At 35.7% G+C, this 24,317-nt stretch overlaps 1 protein-coding gene across 3 annotated transcripts in view; it reads right to left on the minus strand.

Moving 5' to 3' along the window:
- The window catches only part of LOC308639887 (ADAMTS-like protein 1), a 384,577-nt gene that overhangs the window by 188,100 nt on the left and 172,160 nt on the right, over positions 1-24,317 (minus strand). For 2 of the 3 annotated variants that reach the window (XM_081278264.1, XM_081278263.1), the window contains exons 10-13: positions 11,888-11,938; positions 7,079-7,283; positions 5,698-5,845; positions 3,202-3,286 (exon numbers count right to left, since the gene is read on the minus strand). In XM_081278264.1, coding sequence (XP_081134390.1) covers positions 3,202-3,286; positions 5,698-5,845; positions 7,079-7,283; positions 11,888-11,938 — 489 coding nt within the window. The remainder of the gene's footprint in view (positions 1-3,201; positions 3,287-5,697; positions 5,846-7,078; positions 7,284-11,887; positions 11,939-24,317) is intronic. The other variant, XM_081278265.1, reaches the window with a different exon arrangement.

Here is a 24,317-nt window from a genome sequence, read left to right on the forward strand (position 1 = left end):
CCAGTGAAAAAACAGTTCAGAAGTTTTAACTTCCACAAGTGAGTAGGGATTCATTTTTACATACCAAGAAAATATATTCATCAAAATGTTCCTATCTTGTATCACCTGCATCAGATACATCAGAAGTAAGTCATTATGTTGTTGAATTAACAAGAAATGTCTTAAGGTATTTCTGAATTGAAGCTGCAACTTCCTATGATAAATCTAGAAGCATTTTACACCAGGTGACCCAACCCACATGATTATTTCAGTGATTCTAGGAGACCAATATCTGTATTCTTATATTCTGTATGGTGTTTAGCTTAGTGGAACACAATGTCAGTGTATTCTTCTTTTCTATAAAGTTTCAGTTATTTCTTGGCAATTCTGTTTTAGTCCTTTATCATAGTTTTCTTCTAAACATATCTTAGAGAGGTTTCTTTCCAACATATTTTTGGCTAGAGTGCTAACCAATCTTTTTCTTATATTTTGGGGTTACTAAAAGTATCTAACACTCCATAAGGGTATCTCCATATGCTAAAGACTTAAACATAGTGATTTTCCTGTGTCATTTAATGAGACAGGCTGTTGATAATATTTTCACTTTCCATATGGGCAAATAAATGATATTTGCTGCTTTTCTACAGAACTCTTCAATGTTTCTGGAGCTAATGCAAGAAATAATAGTTCTGGATCACTATTCCCGCTTCAGTGTAGCAGTTCAGAAATGACAGCCACAGCTTCTAAACATTACCATTTAATTTAAGCAATGTGAGTCTCTTTGGTGGTGGGGTGGGGGGTGAGAGGAATGACCTGCTGACAGTATATCATTTTTTTCATTATACTTTGGAGAGTAATTTAAGGCTACTACATACATCTAGAGACTGGTCCATGTGGTTTTAAAAAAGAAGGAATTAAGACCATACAAAATTATGTTTTTAAAATTCAGAATCAATTAAAAATGTAACACTTAGGACATTTCTTGGGGTTCAGTGCACTAAACATGTAAAAACTATTAAAATGTGGAAACCGTATACCTTTCACTACATCATTCTACAGCTGGTATTTATTTCATTTTGGTATAGAAATAATTGTTGTTCTGAGCATAACTGTCTATAGCTCCTTTACGCTGAACTAGCTCTCCAACTACAATCTACTTCAATTCAGATCAATCATACCATAATGGCAGTTCTATTACACCAAGAGTAAAGTTAAATGGTCTAATATATGGCTATAGTTCAATAGATAAAACTATGTGTTTAACTACTTTAGTGATTTTATTAAGATTAAATTAAACATAAATCATCTTAATCAGAGCACCAGTGGAAAACACTCATTACAAAAAATGGGTGACCAAGGTCTACAGAATGCTTCTGCTGAAGTATTAAACTCCAGTTACAGCATTCAACTGAGATGTGTATACTAATGTTAAAGGAGTATAATTATAGATGCAAGATGTTTCCATTTATTTTCAGCTTTGTTCTATTATTTAACATGGGTCAGAATGCAATGTTATAGATAAGATCATGTTTTAGACCGAATGCCAAATTATAATGCACAAGAGAGCAGATAGTTTAAGAAAAATAATACATGTTTGGTTTTAAACATATTGAACCAAAGAATACATATAAGGAGTAATCAGCTCCAAATACACAGCATCTTTCTGTGTCTTAAATAGGATCTTAGTGGATAAAGGAGTTAATGCCCTTCTAAAATGAGCTACTCCCAGGAAAAAGAAGGTCTGTCAAACTAGGAAAAGGCCGGAGCAAGAAAAGTAAATGTGCAGCTTTCATACATTCATTGAAATATTGCACTATGTGATCTTTAACCACTGTATTTCCTCCAAAGTTCTGCCCTGGTTAGCTGCTTTTCTCAAAGAATAGAAGTTGTTGCTGTAGTAACTTTATAGAACAGAAATAGTTTGTTTTGCTTAGCTGTCCTTTTAAAGAAAAAAATGTATTACTTAATAAATGCACTGTTTTTTTCTGTGAAATCAAGTGATTTAATACAATTTATTTTAAAATGAACTTTAGTTATTGAACAAATCTGTATTTTGAAATTCTTGTTGAATCCCTTGCTGTTTTGGGTGAGATTTATTTTGTGATCTGGACAAAACACATCAGGCTTAGATTCAAACAAGATAAATCTAAGAAAATCAGTATGAAATATGATATGTCAAGAGCTTTGTAATGTTGTGAACAACCAATAAAAAAAATAAATAAATCTAAGAAAATCATAAATTTTATTTGATGATATAGATTACAGTGTTCATTTATATCTCTAGTAAATTTAAACTATGGGTTGATTTGAAAAACATTTCCTATAGAAAATGTGGTACTATGAACTCTTGAAGGGTGGGTAACAGTTCTTATGTTCCCATTAACTAACAGAGAACCCAGTACTTACATTAAATGAATTAATCTAGAAAATCTTCAACCTGAGAAATTGCTTTGGTTATAGTTGAAATTGGCCAATAAAATATATTCCCTTTTCTGTAAAAATAAGGCAGCAGACATGCCTATTGGTGTTTTCTAGTGAAATCAATATATAATTTATCAGTCCATCAACTAACTTGCTTTTCTTTCTTCTTCCTTATCTCTTCTTCTGATGCTACAGGCAAATCTGTGCCTGATGTCCTTATTAAACATCCTGCTTTGATAAGACTGAGCAGCTATGGGACCATGAACAAGTCAGGCAAAGATCAGGGTCTAAGGAAGCTATAAAACTTTTCTTGCCCTCATCTATATTTCATGAGTTAGAAAGGGTGAGCCCTTTCTTTTTTGGAGTGGCTATACTACAAAGCTGGAAAATAAAGATAAGGGGACTGAAATGCTGCCCAGACTTGCATATCTAATTATGTTGCATCATCAGATGCAAACGACTGGGCTTCCTCACTTTTGGCCTCTTGCCAAGAGAAGAGAGCTCAGATTTTGGAGACAAAGACAAACAATTCACTGCATTTTTCTACTTCAGGCCAAACTGAACAGTACTTAGGTTCAGACAGGGTAGATAAAGAAAATTCTAAATTGCATTTGGATACAAAGTTTTGATCAATGCTTTGAAAATGAAAAATCTCTGATTTTTCAAAAGTGAAACTTCACTTCACCTTTGAGAAGACAATGACACTTGGGTCAGCACCCACGAGAGCCACAGACAGTGAAACACTGCTTTCTTTTAACCCATAAGCTTCAAAGGAAGAACTATTTGTGCTTAAGAACTTACGAGGGCTCTTCTGACACAGCAGCTCCCTCTTCTAGCTCTTGAGCTTGCTTGTACCACGGTAGCTTGGCCTCTACTGGAAGTTTCTCTGAGAATTGAGTGCATGCACATAAAAGAGAAGCAGTCAGAACCAATCTGGGATTTCAGGGAAGTTCCTTGTTCTCATCAGTTTTTAGTTGTGTGCTATACCTCAAAACTTACTATGTTGATAACTGCAACTAATGCTTTTAGGTGAATTGCTGTTTCTCATAATGGTTATATCAAGAAAAATGAAATTGGATTTTCAAAATATTAGTGATTTTAATCTCTGTGTACATGGTTCCCCTTTAGTACATTAAATAGCAAAGGAAAGCCCTTTTATTATGAAAGTCACAGCTTTAGTAACACTAGTTCAATATGCATATCAGGACTCATCAAAGCATTGCTTCATACCTTTAAAAATAAACACAAAACACAACAAACTGTATTGTGGTATTTTCATTAAAATATTTTGTTTCCTTTTTGCCTTTTGGCTATGTGTTATCTATGCCAATTATTAAAAGCTAACAATCTTGGCTTCTGTGAAATTCACAAAACATTGCTTTAGTTAGCTGACTTGTCCAATACCACACCAAGGGCTCACTGACAATTGGACTACATGCAACTTTGAGCCCATAACCTGTAATTTGACTTGTTTCACCTGTTTATGTAATTTTGGCCAAACAACTCAGAACAAGCTTCCTAACTACTTCCTGGGGGAAAAGGTGGAGGGAAACAAAGAAGTAGGGAGATTCTAACTGCTCCTATAGAAGTAACTGCCAAGATTCCCAACCTGACATATTCATTAGGGTCATTTATGGGCATATTTGCCTTTATAGTATGAGCCAGTCAACCTCTATCACCATTTTATACCATATAATTGTAAAGATGAAAGAAATATGTCCATATATGCACTCATCACAGAATTATATGGTATTTTAACAATATGTAGAGAGCCAGATTCACTGGTTAGTTGTGAAAATCTAGAGTTTTTTCCCCTGATCGTTAACCACAAACTAGTTTTCTTTTTCTGAAGTAACTTGATAAAGACAAGACTAGAAAATAATTGATTATTTGGGGTAGGTAGCATCGCTACTTGTCTTCTACATACATCTATTGCTTTGAGTCAGGAAATAAAGTGAGAAACAAAAATTGCCAAAGTCGAAAGGATTTGCTAATACGTGAAATCCAGCAACATGGAACCTGCATGTATATCACTTTACAACTCCCCCATCTATCCCAATTAAATGGCTTGATCAATTAAGCTATCTCTGACAGTGCAAATATCCTGCCTTTCAATGACCAAGGGTTCACTCTGGAACTAAGAGTGAGCTTAAAATACTTTACTGTTCACTTGACTTGAGTCCTGTCAGTTCACCTAGGGCCATTTCTCTAATATCTGAGGACACTAATTATGGTCAAAAGTTGAAGGTAACATTTGGAGAGCATTTACTCTATGTCAGGCACCAGTCTGAGCATCCTAGGTACATTATATCTCATTTATTCTCACATGGTCTCTAAGTGAGAGTGAGAGAAATTAAAACCTTCCCAATTTTACAGATGGAGAAACTAAGGCTCAGAGACAGATGTAATTATTAAAAGTAATCAGGATTTCTACTATGTGTTTGGCTTTTGGTTTCCTTTTACATCATTGGTTTTAGATTTCATGATGCTATGCATTCACATCAAAGGTATTATAAAGAGCTAGAATATGGCTGATTTTCACAGACATTTAGTGGCTTATGAAATAAATTTAAAAAGGATTAGAAAAACATACTTAACATTCAAAATTATAAGAGTTTTATAGTGAAGAATCATTTACATGTAAATGGTGTGTAACTTTAGATTTTCCTGCTTCATTAACAGACTAGTAACAAAACTAGCACAAAAATCAGATTAGTATTCATGTTAAGCTGAAGGCCCAGTATGACTATAAGACAGTTTGCTCACTAAGAAGAACTTTTCTAAAATTTATTTCTTTAATAAATTATTTCTAGTATCTATTGAATTCTGATATATGTCAAATTTTCACTGAAAATATGCTTCTGGAATTAAGTTTCACTTCAATGTTTAAATTTCCAATATAAAAGCAACATTTTCTGTTTCATCAGTTTGAAGTATGAGACTTCCCAAGGTATTTTGTACACAACTAGATTCCCTCCTTTGCTCTTAATAGCAAGAAATGTGGACAGTAAATTACACATATCTCTCTGTACAATCTGATCTCCTTTTATGCAGACATATCTGATATTTTTTGGCAACAGTCTTCAAACAACTTTATGACTTGGGAGATAATTGTATAAACAAATTGCTCTATGTAGCACTTAATAAAATTTAAAATCAAAACAATTTGAAAGGTTTAAAAAAGCACATTTAGTAAAGTTAAAAAAAATCATTGTTAAAAATACAATGGGATACTTAAAGGAGTTTAAAATGGCATCTGAATACATACAACAATTAGACCAGTAAAGAGCAGGTTACCTTTGGGCTTGTAGCAGGGAGTGGGTATGATGCATTCCTCTTTTATGTGGGGCTTTGTTTTGGGGCTGCAGCCTCCCGTGTGCATTCCTCGGTGGTCGATGCAGAGGACCACACGGTACCTGAGACCCTGGCCACATGTCACTGTGCACTGCAAAGAGAATGCAAGAGAGAAGAGACTCATAGGCAAAGCCTTGTTTCCTTTTCTTCACTTTGCACCTAAGGCTTTTTATATGAGGACTCCTTATATGAAGATTCCCGGAGGATTTAGACCACTTTTACCAGTCATGGGATCTTTTTTCTGTTTGGCTAATTGAGAGGAAGCTGGCTGAAAATTAAATCACTTTTTATTTCTTAGGTTTGGTTTCATCTGTCAGCAATCCTGAGGCACCCAGTGTGGGCAAGGTCTCAAATCAAGCATCAAAAAGGAGAAAAGAAACTAGAATACAGTATTCTCAAGTTAAATTACCAACATTGCTTTTTATTTAGCAAATGACTGCAATGTCCAAAACTATGGGAAATGCTAGCTCCCATGTGGATATTAAACAATTTTAAACTGCCATCATGGCTAATTTAAATTGCAGTATGGCCAATCTAATTGATAATGTTGAGATGAAAAAAAAATGTTTACAGGAACAGATTCAATGGCCAGATGTAGATAGCACCCCAAAGGTTCTGCATGTCTAGCTGCATGTCTAGACACTGGAAGACATCACAGCTTTAACCTGTTCCCACAAAGCCATGAGGCTGAATAAAGAATTCTGTTCATTTCTATGGATAAGGGCACAATGATTTACTTCCACATCTATCTCCTATGCCATTTCCCTTTTCTATGAGGAGTTAGGAAATCCAGAATAACATTTGAGGCTTAATTATTGCAGGTTTCCTAAAGTCTATAATTTTCTGGTTTTCATAGTCCACTTTGTACTCCTTATTGTGCTGTTTTCACTTTATCCACCCTCCAATGAATATTAGATACAGTTTTAATTTAATCCACTAGCCCCTTTTGGGATATAAATATAGTATAATAAATAAAGTTTAAAATCAAAACTCTAGTCTACTGAGCTCCATCATCAGAGAAGCTTTCACAGATTTTAGGATCAGTCATTCAGCCTCAATGAATCTTGAATGGCACTGGTTTCCCCAACAGAGGGGACTAGAGGAGGCTTCTGTGAAGTAGCTCAAAAAAAAAAAGACATTAAAAATCAATTTGCTTTCAGTTATGCTGAATTGACAACATTTCTACTCCAGAAGCTAAGCTTGTGGGCTTCTGGACACCTCAAGAGAGAAGGGTAGAGCCGCACGGGGTTCCCAGTGGGGCATGATGGCGAGAGGGAAGAGTGGACTTACTCTCCTAATGAACAAAGAAAGAGGGCACAGTTACCGGAGACCACTCCTGTGCCAGCCATTTAGGGCAGTCAAAAATGTTGCAGGGCTGCACGATGGGCATCTTAGGGGTGTACATGCATTTCCACTCTTCCACTGAAGTCACATGCCCCTGGATGTCCTCCTCCACACAGGAAACTGCCCGGCTCTGGATGCCCCCCCCACACGAGGAGGAGCAGGCGGTCCACGGGGTGGCCTCCCACCTACAGAAGCAAGGGGAGTCATCAGGGCAGACATGCACATTGCCAAAGCTCCTCAGTGACCTGTCACACCAACCCCATTCCCTGGGCCTAGGATGGTGAGATTCTCAGAGGCTATGATCCAGAGAACCAAAGACACCTACTGCCTACAATTTGAGGAATAGGAAATAAGGATTCAAAGTTGGCAAAAGTGCTCCATAAACTGTGAAGCTTTACACATATGTAAGAAATTACTGTTTAGGGAGCTGATTCCAGGATATCTGTGCTGACTATAACCTACTCAAGAGATGAAGTTCAGTCCTCAGTCCTTCTTCCCATAACTTCAAGATTTTATACATACATATATGTATTATTCATACCTTATATATATTTAAGCTTATTTATTTTTTTACCAAATCTCATAAAGTACATATGTCAAGAATAAGATGGATAACAAGTTCATACCAGTAGTTTGCTCCTGGGAAAAATGCTTTTATTATATTTTACTTATTTATTTTGTGGTACTGGGGATTGAACCCAGGGGGGCTCTACCACTGAGTTACATCCTCAGCTCTTTTTATTTATTACTTTGAGACAGGTGTTGCTAAATTGCAGAGACTGGCCTCTAACTTGTAATACTCTTGTCTCAGACTCCTGAGTAGCTGGGATCATAGGTACTGTGGCTAGCTAAAATAATTTTATTTTCAAGATGATATTTTATTACTTTACTTCTGGGTACTTTTGACAGGAGAAACTCATAAAAGATCAACATAAGCAAAAGCTCCTTCCTTCTTGCTTCTGTATGTGTCAGTTTGGGGACTAAGATTCTGTACAATTTCAATGGTCAAATTGAGTCATTATCAAGCTGAGGAGGAAACTGTTCATGCAAACATCATCTACTTATTCTTTCACTGTTGGGGGATACTGGCAGTTAGAGTTCCTTAGGTAAAGAACTCCTAGAACAGTGACGAAGTTTGGTTGAAAGGCTTATGGTGTCTGAGTCTAAGAAATAGTTAACTAAGGTAGAAAATAACAACATTACCAATAACTTTTAAGAGAATTCCATTGATTTTTCAGAGCTCTACACAGTTCTGAAGTATGGGAACCAGAGGCAGAGAGATATCTTTACCTAATTCTTTTCTCTTCTCCTGTAGATTTACAGAACGTGGGATTTCTTACAACAGAAGCATTGGAATTGAATGAGCTTTTCTTTCTCTTATGTGTATTCTGCTTGTTGATGATGATTGCTATGGATCTTTAAAATTTCTCTTAAAAGATATGAGAGATAATTTTAATGAGAGAGAAACAAAATGTCACCCAATTGTTCTACTTGAATAGCTAAATTTGTTCCATGGAAAGCTTTAATTATTCTGTAAGTAAGGTTTAATGTAGGTTGTGAACTTGATTTCTCTTCTGAAGGAGCCAGAATGATGTGTTTTTCTCAGTTAAGAGGGTTTTCCACTACCTTTTCTCTGTGCTGTTCAAGTTTAGGCAATAATTGTCATCTCCACTGCCAATAGTCAAGATATGCTACCAAATACAATATTTTCCTATGTGTTTTTACCCAGGAGACACAAAAGAAATGTCATTATGGGAAACTGAGGCCCTTTGTTTAACTCTTGGGAGACTTTTTAAAATATGCCCTTTAAGAGAGGGAATAAAACAGCTCTGCAGAAAGTTTTTCATTCCAAAGGGTAAGACCAGTTCTCATTGTCTCCATGTAAATCCCTGAAAGGCCTCCATTTGGTGGTGGATAGCAGGCCTGTCAGACTGAAGTCAGGCTGAATATGTAAGTAAGTACATATTCATACTGGATTTGATCTGACAATTCAGAATGTGCTTTTTAATATATATTTAATGTCTTAGGATGTTAAGATGCTATAAAAGAGCACATTTTCTAATTGGTACTCTAAAATCCCTAAATTTGATCCTTCTAAAGGGAGAGTGATTAATTTCCGTCTTACACTTGGACCTGATCATGGTATAACTTCACAAATAGAAATAAGTATCCTTTTCAATGTCAGTGAACCCAAAAAGAGAAATGAGGCTAATATTATTTTAAGAATTAATAGTATGGTTTCGGCATACAAATATAGTTCTATATGTGAAACATTATCATATGAATCCTTGCATAATAATAGGGTTATATGGAATTCTAAAGCAAAATATGTTTGGGTATTTTAAAATATAATAAAAGCTGAGAAGGCATTAGTCAGGAGCTCTTAGAACAGTGACCAGGGTAAGCACTTGGAATAAAAGAAGACATATCCAAGAATCATTTCCTGGGATGTTGTCCTGGAAGAATGTTAAATGAGTTTGTACATCTTGTATTTTAACTCCATCAGCCTTTAATTCTTTTAAAAACACAATGTGTTTAGTTTAAGAAATTCTCAAAATTAAAACTTACATGAGCAGTAGAATATGTCAATTATGAATCAAGATAATTTATCAGAATACATTTTTGTGTTCAGATACATATAAAGCCAAAAACTGAAAGCAGGAAATAACAATCTAAAAATTCATAATGTTTTATATCTACACTTGTGGTCTTAAACCCACTTAAATACTTTAAATTACTAAAGCCTTCTGCCTTAATTAGTGGGTAGCTGCTATTTGAGAACCGGTTTTGAGACTTAAGTATTTTTATGAAATGAAAACACATTTGTAGAAATAGCTTCCAATTACTAGTACTTTGCCAGGAAACAGAATTTCTAACTTCAGAACTAGATCAGTAACAGGAGTTCAAGGGGTAAGAAATAGTCTGTTTATTTTATTTGCTAATTGTCCTTTCCCACTGTGATACATGGACCTGCCAAATGTGTGCATAGGACATGGTACAAACCAACATGAAGGATCATTTCTATGTACCACTGGCCTTAAGGCATTTTGGGGAAAGGACAGTTCTATAAGAGATCAACTCTAACCTAAGAGAGGCATTAGTTATGCCAGAGAAATATAAATAAGAGAGACCATAGAAGATATGACAGAAATCTAGAAACTGCCATTACAGGAAAAACAAAAACTTGATGTTGCTCATTTTTGACAGCCAACTTTGCCTTTATTTTAAAATGTATGACTTTCACACAAACAGATGCATGTGTCCTATAAATGCTTGTTTTACAGATATGAAAATTGTCATCAAAGGAAATCTTGGTTCAATTAAATTGATCTTTGGATATTTTCATTAAATTATCAAGGAGAAGAAGAATTCTGGATCAAATCAGCAAAATGATAATCAAAGAGCATTTTAAAGTCATTCATTATCTTTATTAATATAGTCAAAGGAAAGTGTGAGAAAACTAACTAATGAGGTAGCCATTTAGTAGAAGGACTGAGCAACAATAACTGTATCTAGAATAAATCAAATCCCACATTCCTAGATGCTACTGTTAGGATGGTAAAGTGAGTCTCTTGCCAGTCGCTGAAGTATGTTAGTAGACACTGAATGACAACTTGCCCTGGTGTATATGTATTATATAAATATCTATGTGTGTATAGATATGTGTGGATACATATGCATTAAATGGACATGAATGAGGATTTATATAAATATATGTATTTATGTATCTGTGGTATGTGGATACAATTGTTGGGGAAAAAATAGGAGAATGAAGTATCACTGGGGAGTTAAACTAGATGATCTCCAGGGATCGCTATTTGGATACTAACTCACTAGGGATTTGGAGACTTTAATCAAACTTTGCTTTATTTTACAATTCAGAATACAATTATTTTCTAGGTTTGGCTAAATTTGGGACTTAGCAAACTACTGTAAATCATCCTAACTACTTCTAATCTGACTCTAACTCTTGGTTCTAAATAGCAGGACCAAATAAGCAAAGAAAATAGAGCAAAGATCTATTTAAACCCAATTCTAATTTTTGCTATCTGTGGAGCTGTTTCCAATGCAACAAGCAATATACTCAGTAGCTAGTATATTTTTCAGCATGTCCACTTTTCTGATAAAGATTACAAGTTCTTTTTAAATTTTTTAAATTTACTTTCATTTTTTTTTCTATTTTTTTTTAAAAAGACTGTACTTAAAAAAATAAACAATAGCACATTACATTTTATGCTTAGGGAAAAAAGTCACACAAATTGTTCTGAATAATAAGGTTAAGAAAAACTGCCCTTTGTGATTAATTATAATTTATTTAAAATAGAAAGAGGACATTTAAAGCTAGTATGCAGAAAAATACCACATCTTTAATTCTATATTGGTGGTATGGTGATAATATTTTCAGCAGTGTTTCTTTCATAGTTAGCAACAGTGCTTTAATAACTAGAGTCCTACTGCAGAGGAGACATAGTAAAGGCAAAGCAAGTGAGAGAATGGCATAACATTAACCCACATGATGTAGGTAATCAGAGTGAATTACTGTGCCCACTTCAAGGTAATATGATTTATCCTATCTTAAAATGGGTTTTGAATGACAAGGTTATAGTCTGAGGAGGCCAGTGTTACTCAAAAGCAGAGCTCAGGAAGGACTGCAAAATATACCATCTACCATCTTATTTTTTATAGAAAAACACAGAATCTCTCTCTAGATTGTCTATATATACAAATATATAAAAGCATCAGAAGACTGGTTTGCTAATTCTAACATCAGGATGATTGATTTACGTACCGAGGAAGGGGATGGTAGAGGTCATAAGGCATGATCTGCTTGTATCCGTCACTGTTAGGAACAATAATGCCAACCCTCTGAGTAGAAGGTACACACAATAAATAAACACTAAATGATTACATTATACAATTTTTATACAAATGCAAAACAACATTAATAAATCGTCTCTGAAAAAACAACACTAAAACAGTTCAATATCTTTGCGCTAGCATATGCTTTTGGATGGGGCAAATTCTTTAAAAGGATACCGTTTACTAAATTAGTTCTCTGATCCAAGCAGGAAATACCACTGGAAAGGGTGGTGGCAAGAAAAGTTGGCACCTCATCATTAACTATGACACAATAAGCTTGTAAATGTTCTTTAATCCCCCAAATTATACGTCCTATGAGGTCATTATTATTATCATCATCATTATTAATGGTACTTCCAGATGCTCAGCAAGCAATTAGAGTTACTGTCTCACTTCTGATGAAAGAGAAAGTAACTGAAGCATGAGAGTATGTACCTCAGAATTGACAACACTGCAGCATGTATGAGCAAATAAGTTTCTTCTCTTGGCAGATGTAAAGATTTTCCTAATACCTGGGAAATAGCCACTGGGATATTTCATAAAAAGAAGAGAGGAATTATTAAACATAGTAGGTTTAATTATCAGCAAAAGCAAATTCACTACATTAAAAAAAGCTATGAAAACTTTTCATACATATGAAAGGTTTTTTTTTTGGCAGGAGGTGGAGTCTATAAAGTGTTATATAGTGTTTTATGGTGGTGGTTATGGTGGTTGTGATAGTTGTTAGTACATACCTAGTGCCTTGGAAACCTGTGAGGTTTAGAGACAGAATAGAGGCTAAAGGAGCCAAAAGAAATGACAGTATATTCTATGAGGTTAAAGGATGTACATGAAATTACCAGGCTGTATAGAAGTCATTAGTACTATTAGATATTGTAAAAATCCAATGGACACAGAGACGAGTATTATTAGAGATTTCAAAAATCCAGTTCAATTAAAGCCTCCAGTTGGTAAAACTAGGTCCTGGCTGAGGCCTGGTCTCCTAGCTTGTGGAGAATTTGTGACTTGTGGAATTTGGATAAGAGGGTTAGTGCAACAAAGCCTCTCTCAAGAGTAGGAGATGAAAAGAGCTCAAAACAGACACAGAGCATGGTAGAGCATAAACAGGAGATGCTTCTTTCTCAATTGAAAAATGCCAGCAAGCTGCTCTTGTGAGTTACTGAAGTAACTCATGCATTCTTTCTGTATCCCTGGGATGGATGATGGAGATCTATCTATCTGTCTATCTACCTACTACCTATCTATCTCTATCTATTGTCATCTTCAATATTAGAATGAACTGCTGCAGATCTCTGACAATTGATTTATCAGATGATGATATTTAAAACAGAGACAGTAACGCTGAAGGAGACAAGTTGAATTGAAGGAAGAAAGGGAATGGGGGATTCATTGAATTCACACATATACATATATGTATTTCACGTATTCAACATAAACGTTTATACTTCTTTTTTTTTTAAAGAGAGAGTGAGAGTGGGGGAGAGAGAGAGAGAATTTTTAATATTTATTTTTTAGTTCTCGGAGGACACAACATCTTTGTTGGTATGTGGTGCTGAGGATTGAACCCGGGCCGCACGCATGCCAGGCGAGCGCGCTACCGCTTGAGCCACATCCCCAGCCCACGTTTATACTTCTATTTAAATAAATTAAGTCTTTTATTCTGACCCCATCCTCTGATACAGGATGCTATAGTATGCTCCTTTCATATGGCTGGCAAACCTAAGTGTTTGAGTACAAAGAATGGGCTGGGAATACTGTGGATCAGAAAGATAAAAACTATCACTGACTGGAAATCATGAAAGGTAAGGAGGGATGAAAGAGGGACACAGAGGCTGCACAGACTAGAACTCAAGGAGATACATGAGAGAAAATGAATTTACTTGAAAGAAAATAGAAAGCAAAGTTGTGAAGCAGACATCTATTCCCAAGAAAGAAAATCACTAGAGCACTAGTTCATATAATTTATTTGACATGACTAAATTTTATGTATTTATTTCTATGACTAATAATGTACTCTTTCTTAAAAAAATTTTTAGTTGTCAAGAGGGCTTTGTTTTATTTATTTATATGTGGTGCTGAGAATCAATCCCAGAGCTTCACACATGCTAGGCAAGTGCTCTGCCACTGAGCCAATTCCAGTCCCAGTAATGTACTCTTTTGTACAATGAAATGTGTGTGTGTGTGTGTGTGTGTGTGTGCGCATGCGTGCATGTATGTATGTTTATTACCCTTACATAGCAATGTTCATGAAACAGGATGCCACCTTTGGGCATGCTCAAAATCCCATGGAGCTCTAATACAAGCATGAAATGAATACCACATTAAACTTTTGTTTCTGTTTTTAGAGTTAAACATCCCATTCTTTTCTTCCTTCTTTGATAGACAAGAAATTGGATGAAAGCCTAATCCTGCCTTTTGTTAGAATCATGTGATTGCTTTCTAATAATGCTACATATAGTAATTAAGGGAGTTTTCTTTCTAAAAAAAGACTATATTTTAAAGAACACCAACTTCTCAAGGTTCTTAGAAGAACCTTGGACAGATGCTGCTATCTAAGAGCAGTCAATCAAGGAATAAATCAAATTGACTTTGAAGTTATATTTTGCCTGACCCTAGTATCTTTATTCATGCCTATATCAATTTTTGAATGCACAAGTACATACCATTACCTTCTCTCCTGAAAAAATTTATGGCTGTAATTTGTCATCTTCAATATTAAAATGAACTGCTACAGGACTCTGTCAATTGATTTATCAGCTGATGATGTTTAAAATGGAGACAGTAACATTGAAGGAGACAAGTTGAACAGAAGGAAGGAAGGGAATAAATGGAAGAGTTCACTGAATTCAAGATGTTGGGCTTTGCTTTGGACTGATTTAGAAATTATGTTTTTGTTTGAAAAAGGAACTTTCAACCTGGATTCAGCAAAACTGTAGCTATATTTGTCTTTCTATGGCATGGGTCATGGTGAAGACTCATAAAATGACTCCATGGCACCTGTGAAAACAGAAAGATATCAAAACAATGGTGCTCTGTCCAGTTCTACTAATGCATATCTGTGTGCATGGGCTCTGCTCTCTCCTGGGGCTGGTGCCACGGCCCTGGCCTTTCACTACACTGTCACAGAACGGGAGGCAATCTTGTCTAAACTTAACTTCCTACAGTTTACCTTCAAGACACTTTGTTTTTTTTTTCCCCTTGGGCAAAGTGAATATCACAAAAAAGATAAAATATCGATTTAGGGACTTGAAGAAATTCTCTATGTTTAGGTTTTGATTGTGTGTGTGTGTGTTTTTGTATGCTGGCATCCAGACATGTGTCAGAATGTGTGAGGAATGGTGAAATAGGCAAATGATCTTTAAGAATTTTTATAAAAGGAAGATATAAGAAGTAGTTGGCTTGTGGGTAGGCCTTCTGGGTCCCCAGGCCTTAACTACCTGACCACTCATGGGCTTGTACACCAAGCACTGGCCTGACTCCATCTAAAACTCCCAGCTTTAGGGACTATATTCGTAAGAAGGGAAGGCCATCATTCTGGAGGAATGTGATACATCTAAGTTCATCTTCTCCAAGTACATGTCCCACCAAATTTTCAGATGACAGGTGAATGCTTTAATGGTATTAGAGGTTTATATAATGCAATATCATGTGGCACATAAACAAAATTTTCAAAACATTTTTAATGATGTGGGAATGCTCAGAAGTAATGGCAACTGAAAGAACTTGAATACAAAATAAAGTGTAAAATACCACCCACCATATTAGAAAATATGTGTGTTCATATATCATATAATCATTTTAATAAATGATTTTGTGTATGTATGCATCATGTGTGTACACACATATACACACATGTACATGTGTGTGTGTGTGTGTGTGTGACTCCTGCACATAGAGTAAAAAAACACCTCACAACAGTCGTGTGTTCCTGGTGGTTGGATTATGGGTAATTTTTGCTTGTTTTTTTTTTTTTATGTTTTTCTGTTTCCCAAGTTTTTGAGTACTGTAAATAACTTTAATGATCTCAGCAATTGGAATATTCAATATGATAAAATTCAACTTAAAAAAGAAGAAAGGAACATCTGGACTTGTGAGGTCATCACCTCAACTTTCACATGTCACTTAAAGATTATTGAGTCTGCACAGAAACGATCCAAGAAGCTCCTTTAGAACAATATCCCTGACTTTAAAAATGAAGCCAAGATTAGCTCACTGTACTCATTTGTGGAATTTATATATTGTGACAAATCTTCTCTCTTTGAGAAAAATCCTAATGTAACTAATCACATGGGCACCTAATTTATGCATGGGGGGGGGCTTTTTATCAGGAAATGAATCATAAGGAGACCCTTTCAGAGACAGCAAGTGCTTGTGTCTTCCCCTGAGCTGCATCCCTCACTCCTGACTTCCTGACCTCCTCGTGTGCTTTAGGATTTTTGAGATCAGTGTGTCCCGGAAAATTCATTATCTTCCTCTGCAAATTGTGTCCTCTTCCTGCCATCACTGTTCTATTCAGGGTACTGCCCCTCTCCCATCACCCTACACACTCTGGGACACCTTTGCTTCTTTTCTTTCCCTACAAGTGCCCAGTTCTTTAGTCACTCTGGCACAGCAAGGTTCACCAAGTGCATTTTTCTGACAGCTGTACCCTTTCACACCAGCCTCCTGACATCTCTCTATCTGTAGGAGTTGACTTCTCTTTTCCAGCCGACTCACTGCTGTCTTACTGAATTTTATTTCCCAACTCAAAAGCCTTAAGTGGCTCCGTAAGGCCCAGTAAAATTTCTTAGTCAAATGCTATCTTTTCTAAAATCTTGCCTTATTCCCTCTCAACATCTAGCCAGAAATTCCCTCTCCCTCTTTCAAATATCCATAACACTAAATCTGCTTATCACTCTTAACTATCAACTTCAATCTATGCATAAGTCTTTTGTTCTTTTAATGCCTTAGTACAGAATTCATAACTCTGACAGCGCTGTGCACACAGGCAAGAAGCAAGCATTCATCGAAGGATACTGTGTCATTGGTGAGTAGATGCAAAGGCAGGCAATATGGCTATCACCCAGAATGAAAACTAAAACAAAACAAAGAATTCAAATAAGGTTCAAACATAGGCTGATGTTAGGCAGAGAAAGGAGAAAGTCCTGCCAACCATGCTTCAGCCTTCTCACCTAACTCTGAATCTTCCCACTGGGGATGTCCCTGGAGTAAAACCATGAAAGCTTTATTAAAACATCTTCCCTTTCTTCTTCCTGTGACTTTCAGATATTATGCTGCTGTGTAACTGTGTAACTCAGCTTCCCGTGGGTAGGGCGGGAGCCATCTTCTAGTAGATTCACCTTTTCCTTTGCCATGGCACCAAGCACAAAGCCTGGCACAACACAGGATAGGTAGTACATTAAAAAAAAAAGAATAAAATTATGGGTGAAAGAGGGAATTTTGGCACAGACAAGAGTGTTTCACTTTCTCTAGGTGACTCCAGGGCATAGAAACCAACTTCTTCCTAAGCAACATTTCAGAATGGTATGGGGAGTATGACAAGGGACAAAAGCACTCTTCTTTTTATGAGCATAAAGGATCATGGCACAAAGAGGGAAGGATACTTGAGAAGCTGGGACATGTAAGGTCAGTACTCTGTTCCTTTCCATGTAACCTTGAGGACCTTACTTGTGGCCTTTAGCTCACATCTGAACATTTTCTCTGATCTTCTGCAAAATCCAAGTGTTGGATGAAGTCAGAAGTTTTAAGATGATGTAAGAACACTTGTCTGGAAACTCCTATTGGACTCCATCTTACCTTTCCTTTTTTTAGTGGCTCTGAGGGGAGAACTCAAGAGTTCTATGGCCTATAGCTCAAAACCGACTGAACTGAAATAATAATCTCAGAATCCCTCCTCCTCTAACAAACAACTCAGCCTGAAACAGAATAAGTATCTCTAATATTTATACTGGTATTTGGAATCCAGTAAATGAGAAAAGGTTTTATAAACAGTTTCCAATTTTTTCAACCCCGGTAACAGTCAAGTAACATTCATTTACCTGGACTGCACTGAACCTGGACCCGAAGGAGTCTGCTTCATTGTCAAGTTCTTTAAACATTTTCTTAGACACAAATTTATTTTCTACTAGAAAACTAAACCATTGTTGGGTGTGGTGGTACACACCTATAATCCAAGCTGAGGTAGAAGATCACAAGTTCAAAGCCAGCCTCAGCAACTTAGCAAGGCTCTAAGCAACTTACTGAGAGCTTGTCTCAAAATAAAAAAACTGAAAAATGGTCTAGGGATAATGTTTAATGGTTAAGCACCCTGGGTTCAGTCCCTGGTACAAATAAACAAACAAACAAATGAAAAACAAACAAAAAATCTCCTAGAGAGTATTATTTTGAGCAAGTCATTAAAAATTGTCCTCACCTCTCCATTTCTGGAGTTCAACATTCTTGGTATTAATGAATGCAATCTCTGAGTTGTTTAAATGGTTGGGACTAATATTTCTTTAGATTTTGTTTACCTCTTCCTGTACTAAATAATCTGGACATTGTTTGATATGAGTAAACACCAGCATTTGTTTTGATATGAAAGAAGTTTGCTTAACCTAGATATGAAGTCAATTCAAACAGCCACACTTCATATTGAAAAAGTTTGCATTTCTGCCCTGGCTGTGGGAGTCTATATTGCAATTGAACCCAAACTCACAGGTTGCTGAAGGCATTGTGCAGAATAATGGTGTCTGTGGGACATGAAGGCATATGTGCTACACTGGGGGTCAGGTTCCCTGTATTCATTTGGGGACTGGGAGCACTTAGGTCCACTTTCCAGTTTGCTTTTGCTCACCCCAAATTGGGACAGGTCACTGAACCTCTCTGAGTTTCAGTTTTTTCATCTGTAAGACAGATGACAATCTCTGGTTTGTTAACTTTTTTGGATTGTAAAACTAACAGGAGATAATGGATGTGAAGCACCTTATAAACTTCAGTAGGAGTGACACTATGCGAGTCATTTTACCAGTTTTGAGCCTCAATTTAGTAATGATAGCTGAGATTTACTGAGGGATTGACACCTTGGTAAGATCTTTGTATGCATTATTTCACTGAATCCTCACTGTTACTCTTTGATAGAATCATTATATTCATTTTACATAGGGCAAAAATTAGGCCTAGAGACATTAAACAGACATTAACTTAACTAGTTAATTCACAGAACTAAAAACTGATAGAACAAAGTTAAAAATGAGGATGATGACAATACCTATTCTATGCACTCACAAGCTAATTACAAGAATCACACAAATAATTACACTTTTTAAGACTTCAAAATGTAATATAAGAAGTGATCTTTCTCCCAGTGATGAGCTGGCTTATTAGAAAAATTGAATTGCCTTCATAACTGACTTATTGTTGATTATCAGTAAGTGTGGAAAGGATATGCTCATGCATTCTAAAAAGCACCAGAACTCTGCTTCATTTATCTTGTTATAAATAATGCATGAAATGGAAATAAGATTTCATGGTGGTTTTTCTTATTGCTTTCTCAGCAGCTGCTCAGAACAGTAGGTTTAAATGAGACTCACCAGAAGGAAGGAAGGTGATACTTTTCTAAGTCATTTACCTACTGTAATAAAATTAGATATTACATGACCTCCACAAGGAAATCATTTTATTGCACATTAATTCTTAAATAAGTCAACCATTTTCTAGTTCTTACATTGAAGTTTTCCTTTTTGGAGACATACATGGAGTAGATCCTGTGGGAATTAAATGGCAATGCCTCACAACTTACTAAGTGAGGTTATCAAACACTTGTGAACTGAGACTTTAGGTTGCTAATAATCCTAATTTCTCCTGATTTCACTTTAAAATCTCATTTACTTTCAAGATGATATTTTCCTGGGAATTTTGTCTCATGTTACAACTACACTTCTGGACTCAGAGAATTCCAGAATTCCATCTTTTCCTTTCATGGGTGAGAAAGCTGATTTCTGGAGAGTTTAGGAGTTTCTCTGAGGTAACATCAACATCATCGTAGCCATGATCTTAGTCATAATAGCTCCAACAACCAACATTTATTGAGTGCTTATCATGTGTCAGGCACTCCACTAAGCTCTTTAAATGTGTTATGCCATAACAACTTTATGAGGTAAGTACTGATATTATCCTCACTTCAGAGGATGAAAACACTGAGGCTTAGTGAGAATATGTAATTTGCCAAAGGCGGCTACTCAACTAGTAAGTGACAGAGCCAGGATCTTAAGCCAGCCTCTTTTATTCCAGTGCTCCCACTCCTGACTACCTGGCTATATTGCTGTTGACTGGTTGGTCATCAAGTTAGCACGAGGATTCAGGTTTTTACATGCCTACTACATGAAACACCTCTCTTGATGCAGAATATTTCTTTGTAGTTACATTGGTATTCAATTCTGATACTTGGTTTTTTTTTTTTGTTTTGTTTTTTGCAATTTGGTACCTAGCCAGAAATAATTTATGCAATTTACTATCAAACTAAATGGAACTGCAGTCCCCTCCTGCAATTCACTTGAACTCACCAGAACTGCCACTAGAGTATACAAGTTTGGACATTTGCTTAGGACTATCGGTCCAAATTCTTTGAGGGAAGGGCAAATCTGGATGCAGCTCCAGCTAGGAGCAGATATGTTTGCTAGCGATTGTGACTATGGTAGTGTGATGAGTGACAGCTTTTCGACTTGTCAAAGCCTTGCCAATTTAAGCCCCCTTCGTAACTGCCTTGGCAGGAAAATTAAAGGTCTGTGCCAAACAAATCTGCAAAGGTGGTTCTCTGATCTTCTCCGGGAGTCTTGCACATCGCCCCCTTCCCCCAACAGCTTTAACAGTCCTACCCATCTCATAGACTATGATATGTAAAGCCAAATGTTGCACGTTCTGCATCTGAAGCTGCTCTGAAAACATAAGGTGCTTATTAGCTGAATTAAAATGACGCCTCTTTAGTTGATGCTGAACCATAGACATACACTTTGAGGCTTTCTGGCTACATGATTGACTTGACCTTTCACCCAAAAGATAAAAATGGCACAGATTGCTGCACAATTTTTTTTTTTAATAAAAGCTTCTCTTGGTGTAACATAGAAGCCATTATTATAACATGGTAGGCGTATGAGAGGAGTTCACATTAGTTCCCCTAGTTACATGGGAAAGGACCCACTAACATAGTGTTAAAAGTACAAAACAGAAAACTAAATATGCAGCAGATTCCTGATAAACCAGGAGCATATGTCTCTGGACTTCTGGGAATCCCCAAGTCTGGACCACTTCTTGAACATATGATAAGAATGCATAGAGAGTATGACAGCCTTAGTGATGTCATAGCTCTGGGTTGCCAATGAAAAAGTATTAGTAATTTTAGCTAAAAGTCATTAAATCTTTATACTTCATTTTCTCTTTACTTCCCTTATAAGCCTCAAGTATTGGCTCCCTTTTCAAGACTACTTTTGGCTAGGAAACTAAGTATTTTTATCACTTCATAAAAATAACTGCATAAATGTCACCAGCAAAGAGCCACAAAGTCCCCTTGGGATGAAACTCCTGGGCAGCTAGCTAAGCTCAGTGTTGGTCTCACAGGGCAGCTGACTCAAATCCCTGCCTCAGAAAAAGGTCAAGTTATGACATGTCACGGCCATTCCAGCTTACCTTTCAAAGAGTGGAAACATTAATCAAAATCTTGGGATTCAGGTGTCTATTATGTGGAGTATGAGCTAGAGATAAGACTGGAAAGAAACAGCAAAAGAATAACATGGCTATTTATGATTATTAGTGAGTTCTATTGTTTTTATTACAGCCTTTTAACTCATCAGTGTTTCCAAGTTAGCATTGAGAATCAGAAAAAAAGCCAGGAAAACATAAAAGTTATTTTGATAAGAACAGGCCAGATGTCAATCTTCTCTTTCACCTCAAGAATCACTGGATGGACTAAATTATAACCATGGCAGCTGTTGGATGTCAAGGGTAAGTGTAAGAAAGGGAAATAATTGGGGTAGAGAAAGGAACAACAACAACAACAACAACAACAACAAAAACAAAAACCCAAGATGGAAAAGCAAAGAAAAAAGGAGGAGAATGAGAACCCAAACCAAACCTGACAAATGGTAAGATGGAAAGATGGAGAGATGCCTCTATTTATTCTAGAGATTCTTCATGCCAACATGATCTGTGCCTATCTCAGATCTCTATGACTTAGGACAATTCCCAATTGTTCATATATTTAAGAGATTTGTGAACTTCCTAAAACTAAAATATCGACTAATACTTAACAAACTTAATGAATATTCAGTTTGAAGTTAGAAGGGGCCATGGACACAAGAACAAGCAGTTATTTAAAAAACATTTTGGCATTCTGTTATTGAAAGGCTTTATGTTATGCATAAGACCACAGTATGGAAACCTGATACCAATGGTATGTACTAATAAAATTTGATAAATGATTTAAAATACAACCTTTACTTATTATAAAGCAAAATAATGAGAACTATGAAGCTATTTTGGTAAACACAAAAAGTGAAATCAGGGATATGCTACTGATGTTCATAAACAGTTTATTTCTGCTTTCTTTTGGTTTTAGAGGTATATAATAAGAAGATTATTATTATCACCACAGAGAAGTGGTTGCTAACAGTAACAGTTTTTACAGCTCCTTTTGCAATCTTAGAATACGTAATTTTGTAACGAAACAGAAATAATGGAAGAACTTAATGAGAACAAAAAGAATTTACTTTGTTAGAATATTTTTCCAATTGCTATTAAAGATTTTTTTTTTACAATTTAACAGCTTAAATCAGTGAAAATCAGTTGTTCAGTATGTTTGAATTTATCTTTTTTGAGTTATTGTTTTAAAATACATAAAATGAAACTTAATGAAGCAACAGAACAGGTTCTGTGGGCAGTGTTTGAAAAACCAATAGTTGAATGTATCAAGCAACTCTTTCCCTTTCAATCCCAACTTGTGGGTAAGAAAACTGAAGTCCAGAAGGGTAAAGTGATGTAAAACTAAAGTTGTAAACTTAATTATTTAGTGTTATTTTTGCTGTTCATAATACTTCTTGGTCTTGAAAGAGAATAAGCTTGGCTCTCTGAATAGCATTTTCCTTCTAAATACTAGAAGAGACCAAAAATCTCAGTATACACAGAAAATGAGCAAATATCTCAATAATAAAATTCTCATAAGGTTGCAAAATATGTAGCTTTGTACTAATAATGTCTATGCTTTTTCTTTTGAGAGTTTCTAATTTTGGACACAAAAATGTTGGTTTTAATGTCATTGTGTCACCCTTGATTTTACCAACAGACAGTTGAGCCTGTAGTTAGCAAACAGTTCTTTGAGGGTTTAATTCTCTCCATCCAGAGCAGACCTATTAAAGAGTCTCTTCTATCTACTTTTCCCAGACCCTTCCTTCACTTCAGGTATGCAAAAGAGATCCATTAATTCCATAGCAATTCTTAAAGTACCTCAACCCCAGGGTAGTATATTTCCATTTCCCAAAGCAGTTTTTCCTTCAGCCTCTCCCACTGGTAAGTCTTAATTTTTACAGCTTTGTCTAATTACTTCTTCAGTAAAAAAGCAGCTTCCTGACATTTGCCTATGACTTACTTTTTCATTTTCCTTTTCTCACTTTTCTTTCTACTACTTCTTTTTAAGTAGCCACCTGTCCCAACATTTATACATGTGCTGTATTAGATGTTTTAAAATAACAAAAGGAAAAGCATAAATTGTACATGCAGACGTCTTCCAATGTACCCTTTTGCTTTTGGTTAATAAGAAATGGGCCAAAAATGTTCATCCCACAGAGAAGAGTGGGTAAAAATCAGATGCCAGAAAGAATGAGTGCATTTTTTTCTGATCATAAAGATTTCTCTTCAAATTCTTAACAAAATGCTTTTAATTCACAATTTTCTTCTGTGGTCATTTCTTCACTGAAGGTTTTTACCTAGTGGGGAAAACTTTATATAATAGTAGAGAATTAATTCTTCATTTCTCCTAGAAATATACATATAAATTTTAATGGAAAAGTGTTGATAAGACTTCCAATGTCTGTCTATGGCTGAGTTGGCCTGTCTAAATTGAGATAAATATGCTTTTTACAAACTAGTCTTTCTATTACAGGTATGGATAAAATTTTTTAATAGGACAATTTTTACATAGCTTCAATTGCATGGGTTATAATTATCATAGCTAAAAATATAGCAAATGCTTGACTATTTCCAAAATAAAGAAATCAAAGCAATTTTAACACCTTATTTAGTTTTATATCATATTCAACTTTTAACATAGAATATTCTGGTGTAATATGAAACTAAATTAAACTTCACCTAAATTATAAAATATCTATCCTTTC

The sequence above is a fragment of the Spermophilus citellus genome (assembly GCF_964194105.1).
Source record: "Spermophilus citellus genome assembly, chromosome: 2".
NCBI classification, from domain to species: domain Eukaryota; kingdom Metazoa; phylum Chordata; class Mammalia; order Rodentia; family Sciuridae; genus Spermophilus; species Spermophilus citellus.